Source organism: Nuphar pumila, chromosome 3 (assembly GCF_984573655.1).
Source record: "Nuphar pumila chromosome 3, dmNupPumi1.hap1.1, whole genome shotgun sequence".
In the NCBI taxonomy this organism is placed as follows: Eukaryota; Viridiplantae; Streptophyta; class Magnoliopsida; order Nymphaeales; family Nymphaeaceae; genus Nuphar; species Nuphar pumila.
In genome coordinates, this window is record NC_143251.1 from 80222141 (window position 1) to 80239648 (window position 17508).

At 38.3% G+C, this 17508-nt stretch overlaps 1 protein-coding gene across 1 annotated transcript; it reads right to left on the reverse strand.

Moving 5' to 3' along the window:
• Positions 1-301: 301 nt before the first annotated feature.
• Positions 302-14504, reverse strand: LOC149843080 (cytochrome P450 724B1-like). Its single transcript, XM_090000824.1, has 8 exons — positions 14119-14504; positions 3883-4186; positions 3613-3765; positions 2483-2719; positions 2313-2399; positions 808-886; positions 612-718; positions 302-427 (listed from the first exon to the last, which is right to left on the reverse strand). Exons 1-8 carry the CDS (start codon positions 14502-14504, stop codon positions 302-304), a joined length of 1479 nt encoding a protein of 492 aa, XP_089856950.1.
• Positions 14505-17508: the final 3004 nt, after the last annotated feature.

Here is a 17508-nt window from a genome sequence, read left to right on the forward strand (position 1 = left end):
TTCTTAAACATGGGACTAAACATTTTCAAAGCACTTTTTGTGGAAAACAATAAATCACAAAAAAACTTTACAAATATGCTATATTTTAAAACTTTTTTCAATAGGTTTTGCTTTTGGTGTGGGTCCAGCATGTGTTGTGGATTAAGGGGCACTGTTTTTCTTTTTTTTAGTTTTTACTGTGATTGACTTGGCTTGATCCCAGTGCTTTTTCATATTCCTACAGTTTTTTTTTTAACCAGAGAGGATCAGGTGCAATGTAATTGCACAATTTCAGTGTGCTTCTGCACCTGATTACCCTTTATCATATAGCTTGAGCCCCACAACTGATTGGCTGTATCCCAAGGGTGATCAGGTGCTGCAGCACAGTAGAAGTATTCAAATCACATTGCACCTGATCCTCCCTCCTTCCTAACGTGGTCTTAGCAATCTTGAAGTTACAAAGAACATATGCTTATGCATTGAAGCAATAAAAGTAGGAATAAATTCGTTTGTGCGCGGAACGACACAGTATATATGCACATACTGCAATTTACATGCGTGCGCAAATTTCTATTCCTGAAAATAAATTACAAGATCTAGAAGTGTGTGTACAGCTGAAAGGAGTTAAGTACCTCACATCTCCATGGATAAAATTCGTGTGGGTTCTCATGGAGGGATGAGTCTAGGTGTACAGCACTGAAGACGGGGAGGACCTTCCACCCAGATGGAATTAAGTGCTCTGCAGAAACGCAAAGAGATAAGAGGAATAGAGAATTTAATGCATGTTGATAAAGCATGGCTCCTAGTTGATGATAAGTGGAGAAATGCCTTTGAATATGACATCTTTTACAGCCTTCCGATGGACAAACTTCACTATGTTCCCACATCTTAAGGATTCATTGATTACCTGCAAAGTCAGAAAATTTTAAACCATTTAATTATCTCTTATATATAGGACATTAAAAAATCATAGTTGCAGGTGCTTTTGCTTGATCAGAACCAACAAATGTGTTTGATCATTGCTTATTTATTAAAAAAAATACTTTAGATCAAATTAATTCAATAAAAAAATATGTTATGAAGTTTTAGTGCAATATCAGCTGTTCATTTTCCCTCTCTCTAAAAACGCATCTGAGCATGGAAAACATATAATATAATATATGTTTACACAGTATATCGTGACAAACACTAATGGTTCAAATTAAGTAAAAATACACATGCAACTATGATTTTTGAAGGCACCTAAAGAGGGACAGACATATATGTTTATGGGTTAAAGTTAGCTATAACTTATTAAACTCTATTTCTTTTTAATTTTTTGGGTCAACACAACCCATGGATGTGATATATATGTTGTTTTTAGTGGGAACCAACTTTTGAATTGCTGGAATTCGACCAGTGTATAGGTACTTTTGTTGATGTAAAATTAACGGTTGCAAAGGCATTGATTTTTTTACTAAAAAGGCATGTTTTTTCATTTAAAAACATGATCCAAAGACATTTTTCACTAAATCAAGTACGCTAAACACATCTACAAGGTTAGATTGAGTAAAAACAACTTGCATCATGGGATTTCAACTAAATTGTACATACAATCGATTGTACTAAATATATACCCTGCACAAACACACACATTATTGAGACTTGAGAGTATCATCCAATGACTATCCCCCAAATGCAATAGGTGCATCTGGGTTAGCACTAAAAAACCTTTAGCGATGGTCATGACTGCCGCCAAATGCCTTTTGGCACAAATGTTTTTTGCACCGTTATATCATCCATGATCTAATGAAAATTGTACATTTATGGTCATTGTTTTTGGGTCCTAGCTAAGTGTGTAAACATATATGGGGTAACATTTGATAATGGCCACATGAAGAACAAATGCCTCTTTCTTTTCAGTGTTTTCATTTTTTTGGTTGTTTTTCATAAAACTGACCTTACAGATGTGATCTACATGGATTTCTTAGTGGGAATTGACTTTTTAGATTGTCTGATTATGGCATATAGGTAAGATTTTTATAAGACTTCAAAATCAACGGCCTAGTTTTTGAGTCATAAAGCCATATTTTTTTCATCAAAAAAACATGATCCTAAAGCTGGTTCCCACTATTTAGAACACGCTGAATCCATCCATGAGGTTGGATTGGATCAAAATGAGATCCAAAGGCATTTTGTAGGTAATGACCCCATTATCAAATGACATATATATATATATATATATATATATATATATATATATATATATATATATATATATATATATATATATATAATGCACTGTGAAAAAGCAAAAGTACAACAAAAAAGATGGCCAAGCATTATTCGTTTACATTTTGGGTGAATTCCATCTGCTTGTAGTCTTCCCAATTGAGGTGCTCCCCTTCTTGCTTTTTGCTTCTTATTGCATGATGCTCTGCCTGTGGGAGCATAAAAGAAGTTCCAATTGCTTAAAGCTTTTTCTCATGGAAATAAAGTTGGCTAGGTGGGGTTGCTTAATTACCTTGAGCTGCTCAAGAGCAGATGATGAGTGCCCAAGAAAGTAAACAGTCATGGACATCAACAGGGAGGTTGTTTCATACCCTCCAAGCAACAGATCAAGGACAAGACTAACCCTCTCTTCATCAGAAAGATTGCTGTTTGACAAAAGTATGTCTAGAAAGTCTCCCTTGTCATGCTTGCGTCCTTTTCTTCTTTCCCCTACTATTGTTTCCACCGTACAAGAAATTCTTGCTCTAGCCTACATACATGGAGAATAATGAAGAGATAGACCACCATAATGAAAGTTGGCAACTTGTTCCTAGGAAAAGTAAGAGAGAAGCATTATTAAAAATTTTCTTTTCTTCAGTCTGTTTGTTACTATTTAGCAGAAATTCTATCTTTGGGTTCCTAGTTTTATATCCGAGGGCAATAAAGAAAAGGTTTACCAAAAGCCACCTAATTGCCTGTTATTTGCCAAAAGCACACACACGTTTTCTTTTTGTTCAACTGCCCACTTTTTCTAAATCCATTTCTAATAACTGGGCCCAAGGTATAAAGTGACAATTTTAATTTTTTTTACAAAACAACTCATTTTATGTCATCTCATGATTTTTTTTTTAAGAAAATCAACAATGAGGGTGTTTTGGTCACTTTGTTTGACAAAAGTCAATTACGTGACTTGAACTATGTCACAAAAGTAAGGGTATGGCTTCAACACGCGACTCAAGTTAGAATTTTTTTGGAAATATAAGCCACAAGCAATTGGAAATTTTAATTTTTAATCAATAAAAAACTATTTTTGTTATTTTAATATATATATATATATATATATATAATATTTTTATTAAAATAACATTTGGACATATTAAAAAATAATAAAACAATGTCCATACGTGTCAAAGTCCTGTCATCATGTCCGATTCATGTCATTGTCACCCATGACACGTGCTCTAAATAAGAAGCGTGTCCATGTGACAAGATATAAGGGTCAATCTTGTTCTTGAAATATAAATTATAAAATAATGTAGCTAAATGTAATAACTTAAACTTAGGCAGCTCCTTGTAAATATCTGATAAGTTAGGTGGTTTATTTGTAAATGACTAGCGATTAAAAAAACAGAAGGAAAGGAAAACTGCAACTCTTTGCTGTACCTTTACAGCTTTAGCATAGGGTGTTCCTGGAATGTAGAGAGGGAAAGACACCAATCCTCTCATGAACGTGAGGAAATCTTCCAAGATCATTACAGTCTGTGGCTCATCTGGTTTCAAACTAAGAATTTGCTTCACTGTAACATTGAACGTAAACTGAATGACATTTAACAAACCACAGCAGAAAACTTTTAGCAGCAGAAGAGCCAGAAAATTAAGTAGAAATTAAGACACAAACACAACAAGGAAAAAGATTGATCAGGAACATCATACCTTTCTGGCCTCATCACAAAAAACAATCTCCTCTTTTGTCTTCCATGTTTCCATGAGAGCAGTGGCATGCTCTTCAATATAATACAAATAATCTAGCTTTGATTTGGAAGTGTTAACTAAATTGAGAGCTAAGCTTCTCAATCTCTTGTGTGTGTCCCCAACAACCACAAGCATGGAAAATTTTCCAAGGATACCATGAATGGGCTTTGGATAGCTGCACTCAAACAGCCTCTCCTCGTTTTGCAGTACGAAGAAAACTATGGTGGGAGAACCAAACAGATGGGACTTGAAGATTTTCCCATACCTGTCAATCAAAACCAAAAAAGATGGGGAAAAAATGAATGAATTAATTAGTCACAAGGTAAAAACTCAGTGAGTTGATTACCAATTGGAAATTAGAGAGAGAATTATATTCTTGACAAAGAGCCTGCATGCAATCAGTAAGAATCAAAACATGAAGAACATGCATACAAAGAGAAAGATTGGCAATAAAAGCATGGAGGCAAGTAACAGAAAGAGATACTAAAAAAGTTGCATTTGAAACAAAACAGGCTATCAAATTGATGGACGACACTGTATAGAAGAAAATGGCTCATTGATTTTTGAAGAGGGGCATAGGCTTTCACCTAATGCAATGGTCTTCAAGGAAACTCCCTGTGGTGTTTGAGTTGTGGGGCCTCAGAAAACTGAGGGTTTCGCCTAGAAAAGGCCAGCCCATGCTTCCATGAGGAGTGGCTCTCAGCTTTTGACTGAAGAGAGGTGCATCACTAAGGATCATTGTGAAAGCCAGTACTAAAAAGAGAGCTAACAGTACTAGCCAGACCCCCCCAACCATTTCTTCACAGTACCCAACAACTTTTTAACAATGTCTTCAGCCTCTGCAGGTTTTTGGTAAAGGCCAGGCCTCCGCTTTATAACAAGGCGGCCTCTAGGGACTTGGTGGGTGTCTTAGTATTGGGAACAGACAACCCCCACTCCCAACTTTTTCATCACCACCTTTTGCAGACTACTGTGGGTAAAATAACCCTAGCCCAGCACCATGACACAACCATGAGGTAGCCTAGGGACGTAGATATATAGGATCCTGTGTCCCTCGTTAAGCAGTTTGTATGCTCTTAAATTCCTATATCATATCAGAATATCAATTGTTTGTTTTGCTTGTTGCAAATTCCACCGTGCCTCACCTTGCCGTTTTCTCTTTTCTTTTGCCTGCTTGGTTGGTGGTGTCTTCATTCTCAAGTTTTACATTGGGAGAAAATGACTCTCTCTCTCTCCTCTCTCTCTCTCTCTCAACAAAGTATTCTTCCAGTCGTTTAGAGTTGAATTTGGAACTACATATATGCTCCAAACGAACCAAAAGTCATACTTGAACCAAAAAAATTATAATAAATAAACCAAAAGCCGGGTTGTAAAATTGAACATGTTTTTGGTTGAGTCTGGTTGAGTCTCGTGAGATTTGGACTCTCGTACAAATGAGAGAATGAATCTCATTGGCATTGGCTAAACAAACACGGGAAATTGAATGGTGAGAAATGGACTCATTTGCCTTTACAAATAAAAATGATAGTTGCTTTCTCATTTAAGTGAGAATCGGAATCACAAGGAGCTGCATATTATTCTGATTTATATGACTTTAGATCAAATTCGATTTGGAATCACACGTGGCCAGGAAATCAAACTTAGTTTCAATAATAAACTGGCTGGGCGTGTAATTTTCAAAGTTTTATATCTTATATCTTTTAATGGTCTAGCTACTACATGTGAAAATTTAACTGATTCCGTATGAAATTGGTTTCGGGTAACACACTGGAGGTATTACACTGGAGCCATTATGTTTGTTTAATGAAAGAGTTGTCTAAGTTAGGAACTTTTCCTTTAGTGTCATGGACTATGCACAACTTCACTATAATGTCCTCTTTGACTCAAAAGTTCTTGTGTGAAAAAATAGAACTTTGAAATGGAGAAAGGGCTAGAGTTTATATAGGTCAAAGGTCAATGACAATCAAATAGCTAGCTAGGTTTAGGTGTGAACAATGGTCAACTAATTGAAAAAAAATGTCCCTCATTAAAGGTCATTGTTTGGTCAAATGCCTAAGATTATCTTGGACTATTTGACAGTTATGAACACGGTATAACTAGGTCATGACCCTGATTGCTCAGTCAAACCTCCAATCAAAAGATGTGGGCATTAAGAGGCTTATGAGAGTTTCAGACAATCAAATAAGACTAATGCAAAACTAAAACAGTCCACAGACTCCACACTCACACACACGAGATCTGCTGTCCAAGTTTGAATCCAAAGTCCAAGATCCAAACCCAAAGTCCAAAACCGAAGCCAATTTGTCAAGTCTTAACTTGCTCCAAGGGTTCCACAACTTATTCAGTTGTTTGAATATATAATTATAATCCAACCTTGGTTCCTCACAATAATCAATATGGAACTAAAAAAAAAAGTTTTCACTCTAAAACATTTGATTTGGAGCTCGCGGGGTCTGAAGCAGGGAATCCTTTATTTCCTTATCTGTTCTTAATTGTCATGGAAAGGCTATCTCGCTCAAAATTACCCTGAATCTATCAAAGTTTCTCACCTTACTCAGGACATTTTATACCTATTTTTGGGAGATGATGTGTTGCTTTTCTGTAAGCCATCAGAGAACTAAGTACAAAAGATTGTGAATATTTTCTTGAAATTTGAATCTATCACAGGTATGAAAATAAATAATGATAAATCTGATGATGTCATTAAACATGAACTCAGAAGTTGCTGCTGGGATCTTACATTTATCTGACTTAATAGCTTTCTGTTAAGATATTTGGGTCTGCCTTTTTGTGTGAGAAAACTAAACACTGCTTTATGACAACCTTTAATTGTAAAAATTCAGCAGCGGCTAGGATCATGGAAAGCCATATTCTATATTCTTATCATATGCTGGGTACTCCTTATTCAAAACACATTTATTGCAATTCCTGTATTTTAGATTTTATCTTTTAAGGTTCCAAAGAAGGTGATAGTATAATTAGAAATCATGTTCAGGAACTTTCTATAGCAGGATTAAGATTATGGAAGAAGACCTCACTTGGTGGCATGGGAAGTGCTCTGTAAACCAAAAAGTGAAGGAGGGGTTGGGCTTCGTAGGATTGAGGAGCTGAATCTTGCTTATTAAGATAAGCTTGTGATTAATGTTTTTTTTTTTTGGAGACTCTCCTTGAGCTGATTTCATGTGTTCCAAATACTTTCGTAATAAAAGCTTTTGGGATGCTAACTCAGACATAAGTTTTGGATCTTGAAAGGGGATTTTATGGGGTTGAAAACAGATTGAACCTCTGATATCTTGCAAACTGGAGGAAGAGACTGGTACTCAGTTTTGGATGGATACTTGCCTGGCCCCCCGTTGATATCTCTCCTTTCTGAGAAGGAAAGATGCAGACTAGTAAGTATGAATGAAACATGTGTAAAGGATGGTCTGACATTCTTTACAAATCATCTGGATCCTCTTCTTGGGTTTAAAAGCATATGGCCCAATCTGATAGCATATGGCTCTATATATAAAGAAAATCAGCCGTAAGTATATTTGAGATTTCATTTGCAGTGATGCCCCAACCCATGAGTGGTTTGACTTTGTGTGGGCAAAAAAGGTGCCACCTAGGGTAACATGAGCTGCATATTTAGCTGGCCATGATAGACTGCTTACTCAGGATAGGTTAGGGATTTGGAGTTGCATTACCTAACAGATGTCCTATCTACTTAAAGAAGGAAGAATCTCAATCACTTTTGTTGTTGTCGTGTCCTGTTGCCCAAAGGATTTGAAAATATATGTGCAAAATATTCAAGAAGAAAAGGATCGAGCATTCTGACTTTATTTCTAAGCTAAAATGGTGAATGCCAACTTGTTTTCACTTTCTGTGGCTCAAACCTTGTTGGATCATCACTTTTCATATTATTTGCTGAAATATTTGGAAGTTGAGAAATGTGTTTTATCATGAGGGAATGCTTCCAGGCAGATCTGAAATAGCTGAAATGGTTTGGACGTCATGTACAAAATACTTTGCTGTGCTTGAGTGGTCGATTTCTCAACAAAAATGCATAAACTTAATAGTAGATAGCTTTTGGTTAGCTGACTCTAGCTCTTTTGTGATTAAATTTGCATCGTGCTCTTATAGAGGCTGTGATCTCATTTCTTTTGTTGTCTGCTCTAGAGACAAATTTATTTGTTTGGGGAGAGAGAGGGGAGGGTATGAAGAGAGCACCTACAGTCAACCTTGTTGAAGGTGAATGTCTTCAACGCTTATCATCTCTTCCTCAAGAAATGCATGGCAGTGTTATCAAATAATCAGCAATGGTGCAGGGATGTGAGCAGGGGCGTAGCTAGGATTCATGTGAGGGGGGGGGGGGGGCAAACAGGGGTGTAGGGAAAAATTTTTGTTTGTGTGATATCCGGGGGGTTCGGGGGCAGCGTCCCCGAAAAAAAAATTTTTTAGATAAAATAAAAAATGGCTACAATTATTAATATTTCATATGAACAAATCAAACTATTTGCTGTAGTCAGGGCTGGGCTAGGACTGGACTGTGCTACAAAAATGGATAAAAATCTATTTCATATGGAATCAGGGCTGGGCTAGGACTGGACTGTGCTATAAAAATGGATAAAAATTTATTTCATATGGAATCAGGGCTGGGCTAGGACTGGGCTTTTTAAAAAAAAAAACAAAAAAAATTAACTGTTTCGGGAGGCAGGACTGGGCTGTGAGGGTTGTTACTAAAGGGCGACACATTTCAGGACCAGATCATGATTGAATTAGTTCCCATGTCCGTGAAGATATTCTACTTAAGGGCCCTTCATTGGCTATGAGATTTGATTTGGAAGGACAAACAACAAAAGAAGAAGCCCACAATGCTATGTCTAATGTGCATAATTGTGAGATAGAACATATTATACATATATATTTGACTTCAAAATTTAGTTTTAAATGAAAATTTTGATTTTCCTACAAACTATTAACAAAGTTAAAATGTTCAGTCTCATATTAAAGAACGAGAAGAATGAGAAGCTTTTATATGGTCTAGGGCCAAATAAGAGGGCAATGCCCTTTGGGGCTAGTTGCATACATTTGCATTTGCCTATGCTTATACTCAAGTCTTAGTCTTACCTTGGCCTTGGTTGGTTCGAGCTTAGTTCATATCCAACATTGTTTTTCATATCTGTTGTCAAAGTTGAACATTTTTGGTCAACAATGACCGAAGCAGGTGGTTTGCCTAACCTCTGAACAAGGCAGTTAGCTACATCTCATGTTCGGGGGTCCCAAAGAGCACCACATATGTAAGCATGTGCGTCTCGTATCAACATGTTTGTCAGCATTAATTAGCATTGGAGTTTGATGCGATTGCAAAGACTTAAGTACCCTCTCCTCCATTGGTGCAAAAAAAATGACAATTCTTGAAAAGGAGTGGTTGTAAAGACTTAAGTGCCCCGAAGATGATTATTTAAGACCCAGTCTCTGCACTGCAGGATTATCCGAGAACAAAATCTCCCCTGGAGGAGGCCATGAACATCAACCCTCTCACTCTCTCTCTCCCTTCTCTTTCTGCTTTTGTGCACATCCAGCAGAAGATCCTACATTGCTCCATCAAGCACCGACTGACCTGCACATTGACTGTTATGGAGCCTGATTCAGAGTTTTTACCCTTACAGAAGAAGGGTTTGGGAGCTCCGCCCAGCGTGGGTAGCATCATTCAACTAAATGAGTTGTAGATCCTGATTCAAAGTTTTTACCCTTACAGGAGAGGGGTTTAGGGGCTCCTCCCAGCATGGGTAGCATCATTCAACTTGAAGAGTTGTGGAGTCTGATTCAAAGTTTTTACCTTTACAGAAAGGGGGGTCTGAGGGCTCCTCCCAGCGTGGGTAGCATCATTCAACTTGAAGAGTTGTGGAGTTTGATTCAGAGTTTTTACCCTTACAGAAGGGGGGTCTGAGGGCTCCTCCCAGCCATCTCATAAAACGATGTTTTGAGAAAATGACAAAAATGCCCTTCATTCAAAAAAGAAAAAACAAACAGTTCAAAAAAAGGATAAACGTGTCCTCCATCCAGAAAGTCAAGGATGATGTTGACTCTTCAAAGTCTTCTTTTTTTTTCTCCGTAAAACATTGTAAAACCCTCTCTCTCTCTAGAGAAGAAATCAAGGGAGGCAAAGAGTTCTCCCTGGAGAAGGCCATGAACATCAACCCTCTCACTCTCTCTCCCTTCTCTCTCTACTTCTGTGCACATCCAACAGACGATCCTACATTGCTTCATTAAACACCGACTGACCGTCACACTGACTGTAGCATCATTCAACTTGATGAGTTGTGGAGCCTGATTCATAGTTTTTGCCCTTACAGGAGGGGGTTTGGGGGCTCCTCCCAGCGTGGGTAACATCATTCAACTTGAAGAGTTGTGGAGTTTGATTCAGAGTTTTTACCCTTACAGAAGGGGGGTTCTAATTCGGGTAGCGATTTACAACGATTTGCTTACTGAATAACACTACAAATCGCTATAGTGATTTGCAGAAGACACTACAAATCACTATAGTAATTTGCGGAAGACACTACAAATCGCTATAGTGAGATCCAACAACACTATAAATCGCTGTGGGGCTCATTAGAGACCCCAAAACACTATAAATCGCTATGGTGATTTGCGGAAGACACTACAAATCACTGTTGAAAAGCCGGATAACACTATAAATCGTTGTGGGGCTCGTTGGAGACACAAAAACACTACAAATCGCTATAGTGATTTGCGGAAGACACTACAAATCGCTGTTGAAAAGCCGGATAACACTATAAATCATTGTGGGGCTTGTTGGAGACCCAAAAACACTATAAATCGCTATAGTGATTTGCGGAAGATACTACAAATCGCTGTTGAAAAGCCAGATAACACTATAAATCATTGTGGGGCTCGTTGGAGACCCAAAAACACTATAAATTGCTATAGTGATTTGCGAAAGACACTACAAATTGTTGTTGAAAAGCTGGATAACACTATAAATCGTTGTGGGGCTCGTTGGAGGCCCCAAAACACTACAAATCACTGTAGGAAAGCCTGACAATACAGCGGGATCCGCGCTGGGGGGGGGGGGGGGGCCCTCCTGTAAGGGCAAAAACTCTAAATCAGTCTCCACAACTCATCAAGTTGAATGATGTTACCCACGCTGGGAGGAGCCCCCAAACCCCCTCCTGTAAGGGCAAAAACTATGAATCAGGCTCCACAACTCATCAAGTTGAACGATGCTACAGTCAGTGTGTCGGTCAGTCGGTGTTTAATGAAGCAATGTAGGATCGTCTGTTGGATGTGCACAGAAGTAGAGAGAGAAGGGAGAGAGAGTGAGAGGGTTGATGTTCATGGCCTTCTCCAGGGAGAACTCTTTGCCTCCCTTGATTTCTTCTCTAGAGAGAGAGAGGGTTTTACAATGTTTTACGGAGAAAAAAAAAGAAGACTTTGAAGAGTCAACATCATCCTTGACTTTCTGGATGAAGGACACGTTTATCCTTTTTTTGAACTGTTTGTTTTTTCTTTTTTGAATGAAGGGCATTTTTGTCATTTTCTCAAAACATCGCTTTATGAGAAGAATAGCAAGAAAGGGTACTGAAGTCTTTGCAACCACACCAGACTCCAATGCTAAGTGATGTCAACATACACGGGAATACGAGCCTCATGTGCTTGTATACGTGGTGCTCATTCAGACCCCCGAACACAGACGTGGGATTCAATGAATCATAGGGGGAGAACATACACCACCCTCTCAACAATGACCATTGAAGGTTCTTCTTGTCTAAGAACATGTAACCATTCACAAAGGGTATTCTAGAAGGATACATTAACTTGTGAGGGTCAATTCTCTTTAAAAAAAAATGTGAGGGTCAATTTTGTCTGTATGATCAAGTTTGACCAATGAGTCAGTCATCGTTTTTGTCTTGTTTTGCTGATTTTTTGTTTGTATAGTTCAAGAGAAAACCCCCATCACTGACGATACATTGGCCGGTCTGCAGTTGGTAAATCCTTGAGGTCCCTCCTACCCATTAGAAAGTACACCCAACTTCCACCTTGAGGCAAAGGACACCATTGCTAGGTTTGAAACTTATGACATCCCATCAACTAGGTGATATTTTGCTGGTTATGTGGCTGTGTAATCAACCAAAGGATATAAGCTGTATGGAGTGGAAGGATGCACATGCGAGAACTGGCCTTGATAATATTTTCCTTCATTCCCTCACTAATTTCACAACATAGATTTCTTTCTTTCAGTGTATCTTTCTTATTTCTTAATTAGTTTTTTCAAGTTCAATTTCCCAACATAAATTTCTTTCATTGTATCTTAATTTCATATTTCTTAGTATTTTCATGTTCAGTTTTTTGAAAATTTTGCTTCTAGTCTACAGTAAATGAGCTGAGTTTATGCACTCTGAATATTAAAATATTTAAGATATTCCAAGTAATTCTATGCATTTTAATTATTTGTGAAAGGTTGTGAAAGCTTAGTAGAAGTGCAACAATGGCAGCTCATTCTATAACTAAGATAGGACTTCAAAACCTTTCACCTGAAGTGAGAGATGTTTACCATTTCAAAGATAAGGACATTGAAAGAATACCTCAAACCCCACAAGGACTCCAACACGTGTTTCAGAGTGGTGCGTGGTTGGTTGGAGATGTCAGTGCATGCCTCCTTGTGGTGGGACGTTGGAGGTTCGAACCCCAGTGGTACGTTGAATAGTGACTAGTGGTGGTTTGCCTAACCCCAACTTGACTTAAAAAAAAAAGCTTTCAATCAAATGAAGGCCAAAAAAAAGCTTACGAATTATAATTGGCTTGTAATACGAGGATATTATATTAGCAAGATAATTACAATTCGAAGAACCATGATAGTAGTCAATGTAGCTACTCAGTGTTGTACCAGCCAACACATCAAAATTTCAATTGGACACAACTTTTAGTTAAGTTTGGAAGATAGAAAAACTCTCACAGGAAAAGAAAATTTTGCCTAAGACCGTTTTTGATATGAGAAGTTTTTCAAAAGAAAGTTTTTTCGCTTGTTTGTGTAGCATGAGAAAAACAGATTGAAAAAATGAGAGAGAGGAGGAGGAGGAGGAGGAGGAGGGTGGTGGTGATGGTGAGATTGTGGGTGGTGGTGGTGGATGAGATGGGTGGTGGGGAGTGTAAAAGTAAATTTTCTCTTGGTAGGAATCACTTCTTTACCTTTTATGGAGGAATATTTTCTATCAAAAAATGTACTTTCTGTAGAGAAATGAAGATAACAAAAATATTCGTGCGAAAGCAATATAGGATCTAATAAAGGCACAATCAAATCACAACATAAGAGTTTACGTGGTTCGGTCAACACGACCTACATTCACGGGGCACAAAGAGAATAATCCACTATAATAAGAGTAGAGAGTACAATGTAGATAGTACAACATCCAATAGATTGCCCAAAGCTAAAGAGAATAACAATAAAGGAATCACAGGAAGAGAGAGATACAAGATTACCTCTCGGATGCACAACTCGAGTCAAAACCCACACCACAACCAACACCTTTCTCTGAGGATCAATGCGTGGTGACGAACCTTCTTCCTTCCTCTTTTTCTCTCTACTCTCTGCACGCTGCACACAATCACTCTGCTCACAACACTTTGCACTTCTCACCAGCACACAGCCTCTGCACCCCTATTTATAGATGGCATAGAATCTTCTAGATGTGAACCTTCTAGATGTGAGCCTTCTAGACTCATTCAAGAAATCGAAGGGGTTTTGGCCCTTCAACTTTCTGCATTAATGGGAAGTGTGTGGTTATTCCACTTTCCCACATCATTAATGGAGGGATAGGGCTGACCCTTCAATTTCTTCTGCATTAATGGGAAGTAGTGGGTGGCTATTTCACTTCCCCACACCATTAATGAGGGATAGGGCTGGACCCAACAATCCCCCCCTCCAGCCCAAGGGGATACTCCAATTCAACTAATCAACTGGAGTCCATGCCAGCCAGCTGCCGACATGTATTTTGTTTCTCCATCGATAAGGCCTTTGTTAGCATATCTGCACCATTATCATTTATGGAGATCTTTGCAAGATAAAGTAAATTTTTATGAAACACATCTCAAATTCAATGATACTTGATATCTATATGCTTTGACTTTGAGTAAAAACTTGGATTCTTGGCGAGATGAATGACACTTTGACTGTCGCAGTACACCAAGTACTTATTTTGCTCTAAACCCAACTCCTTCAAGAATCTTTTCATCCATAGCATCTCTTTGCAAGCTTCTGAAAGAGCAATGTACTCTGCTTCAATAGTAGACAAAGCAATACACCTTTGCATTTTTGACTGCCATGATACAACTCCCCCTGCAAAAGTGAGTACAAAACCTGATGTGGACTTCCTTGTATCAATATCTTCAGCCATATCTGCATCTGCGTAACCTGTCAAGAAATGTGGTCCACCCCCAAATCTTAAACAAACTTTGGAGCTCCCTCTAAGATATTTAAAGATCCACTTTACTGCTGCCCAATGCTCTTTTCCTGGATTTGCAAGAAATCTACTAGCAACACCAACTGCATATGCGATGTCTGGTCTCATACATACCATCGCGTACATCAAGCTTTCGACTGCTGAAGCATAAGGAACTTTCTTCATTTTCTCCTTCTCCTTATCACTTGATGGACTCTGCTCTGAGTTCAGCTTAAAGTGACCTGCAAAAGGAGAACCAACTGGCTTTGCATTGTTCATACTGAACCTATCCAACACCTTCTCGATGTACTTCTCCTGTGATAACCATATCTTCTTGGTTTTTCTATCACGAGAGATTTGCATGCCCAATATTTCCTTTGCTGGCCTGATGTCCTTCATTGCAAAGGTCTTACTCAGTTCCTTCTTGAGCCTGTCAATTATAGACATATCTTTTCCAAGGATAAACATATCATCAACATATAACAAAAGAATAACAAAATTTTCACCGAACCATTTTATGTAGACACAATGATCTGAAGCTGATCTATTGTATCCATTTTCAGTTATAAATGAATCAAATTTCTTGTACCACTATCTTGGAGCTTGCTTCCGCCCATACAAGCTCTTTTTTAACCTACAAACAAGATTTTCTTTACCTTTGACTTTGAAGTCTTCTGGTTGCTCCATGTATATCTCCTCATCCAAATCGCCATGGAGGAAAGCAATCTTTACATCTAGCTGCTCAATTTCTAAGTCTTGGCTAGCAGCAATACCTAGAGCAACACGAATAAAAGATATTTTAACAACAGGAGAGAAAATCCCTTCAAAGTCAATACCTTGCTTTTGATCAAAGACTTTCATAACCAATTTGGCTTTATACTTTGGTTGAGAATTTTGTTCTTGAGTTTTCAACCTGGAAACCCATTTGTTTTTCAAGGCCTTTCTGCCTTATGGTAGTTCCACCAAGTCATAAGTGTGGTTTTTCTGCAATGCATCCATCTTATCGTGCATAGCTATTAGCCACTGCTCTTTCTGCTCACACTCTTGTGCTTCCTAGTAACTCTCTGGTTCACCTAAATCAGTAAGCATTACATACTCATGTGGAGAATACCTTATGGAAGGTTGTGACTCTCTTGAAGATCTTCTCAGCTGGGGTTCTAGAGAAGGTTGCTCTCCAACTTCTTCCTGCTCAACATGGCCTGCAGGTAAATCAACATCAGCCTCTGCATCATCTTCCTGCACTTCTTTTCCTTCAACTTGTGCCACTGAAGAAGTAACTGGATCCAAGTAGATAGATCCACCTGCAGAAGTCTGAATGGACACCTCTTTCTTGATATCTTCAAGTGTTTGGTTTTCAAAGAATACCACATCGTTGGATCTGAATACCTTCTGCTTCTCTGGATCCCATAGCTTGTAGCCGAATTCAGCATCACCATATCTCAGAAAAATGCATTACCTCGTCTTATCATCAAGCTTAGACCTCTCCTCCTTGGGGATATATGCAAATGCTCTGCATCCAAATACCCTCAGGTGCTTGTAGGACACATCCTTTTCTGACCACACCCTATCTGCAACATCATTTGCTAAGGCATGAACAGGAGACAAGTTGATCACATCAACTGTTGTGCTTAAAGCCTCACCCCAAAATTTTTTTGGCAGCTTGGACAGCGCAAACATACATCTGATTCTCTCTGCAATTGTATGATTCATCTTTTCTGCAACTGCATTGTGTTGTAGGGTACCTAAAACTGTCAACTCATGATGAATTTCATGAATTTTACAATATTTATGGAATTCATCTGTGTACTCGCCACCATTATCTGACATGATGCATTTAAGCTATTTTCATGTTTCTCTCTTAACCATAGCATGAAATTGCTTGAATAGATCAAGAACCTGATCCTTGATTTTTAGAGGGTATGTCCAAATCTTTCTAGAGAAGTCATCTATAAAAGTAACAAAATAAAGTGCACCACTAAAAGTTTTCACATCAGTAAAACCATTAACAATTTTTGTTCTCAGAGGACTACAAACATCAGTATAAACTCGCTCCGAAATGTGAGATTTTCTATGGAAGACATTTCTAACAAAAGATACTCTATGTTGCCTACCAACTAAACAATGAACACACGGGTTTAGAGGTGTACTTTTTAACTCTGGAAGTTGCTCCCCCTTAGTAAGAATCTGCAAGCCCTTCTCACTCATGTGGCCTAATCGACTATGCTACAAATCAATAGAAGAGTCTTCAGCTGTATTCAACTGTTCATTGCATACCTTACCTTGCATTTTGTAAAGAGTACAACATCTCTTTCTTCTGGCCTGAACCAATGAATCACTGTTGAGTTTCCACTGTCCTTGGCTAAAAACACTGCTTCTGCCATCTTCATCAAGCTTTCCTACTAAAAGCAAATTCAACCTCAAGTCTGGAATATGTCTGACATCCTTGAGTACCAACATGTACCCAAGACTGGTCTGGAGATGAATATCTTCAATCCCTATAATTTTTGACGTTCCTGTGTTTCTCATTCGAACAACACCAAAATTACCGGTCTTGTATGTACTGAAATAATCTCGCCGTGGTGTGTCATGGTATGAGGCTGCTGTGTCTATGACCCAATCTATATCCTGGCACACAGAAATACATGGATTATTAGTTATAGACAAAATCACAAGCTCACCTTCAACTGTGGTTGTGATATCTTCTTTGGTTTTTGATGATTCTGTCTCTTTTATCTTTTTTCTGATTTTTCATTAACTCTTTGCACTGATTCTGGAAGTGCCATTTATTTCCACAATTGTAGTAAGTGATGTCCTTCCTTGACCTGTACTTGCTCTTATATCTGCGGTCATTTTTCCTGTTCTTTGACCGAACCCTGCCTTTGGATGAACTCACCATCAATCCTTCACCATAATTCTCATTTGGTGATGATCTTCTCCTAATTTCATTTGAAATGAGCATACTTGTGACCTCTTCTATATCCAATGTTTCTTTTCCATAAATTATGATTGTCACAAGATGCTCATAGGACAGAGACAATGGGGTTAGTAACAACAAAGCTTTATCCTCATCTTCAAGTTTAACATCCAAACTAAACAGACCAACAATAATCTTATTAAACACACTGAGATGGTCAAGAATGTG

Excerpts from the sequence above, each read along its gene's own strand:
- LOC149843080 (XM_090000824.1), bottom strand. The coding sequence starts at position 14,504 with ATGGTATGTATGAGACCAGACATCGCATATGCAGTTGGTGTTGCTAGT. Across the intron at positions 4,187-14,118 it reads TTGGGTTTAGAGCAAAATAA|GTATGGGAAAATCTTCAAGT; the intron begins GTACTTGGTGTA and ends TTTGATTGACAG. Across the intron at positions 3,766-3,882 it reads TTTGTGATGAGGCCAGAAAG|TTTACGTTCAATGTTACAGT; the intron begins GTATGATGTTCC and ends AATGTCATTCAG.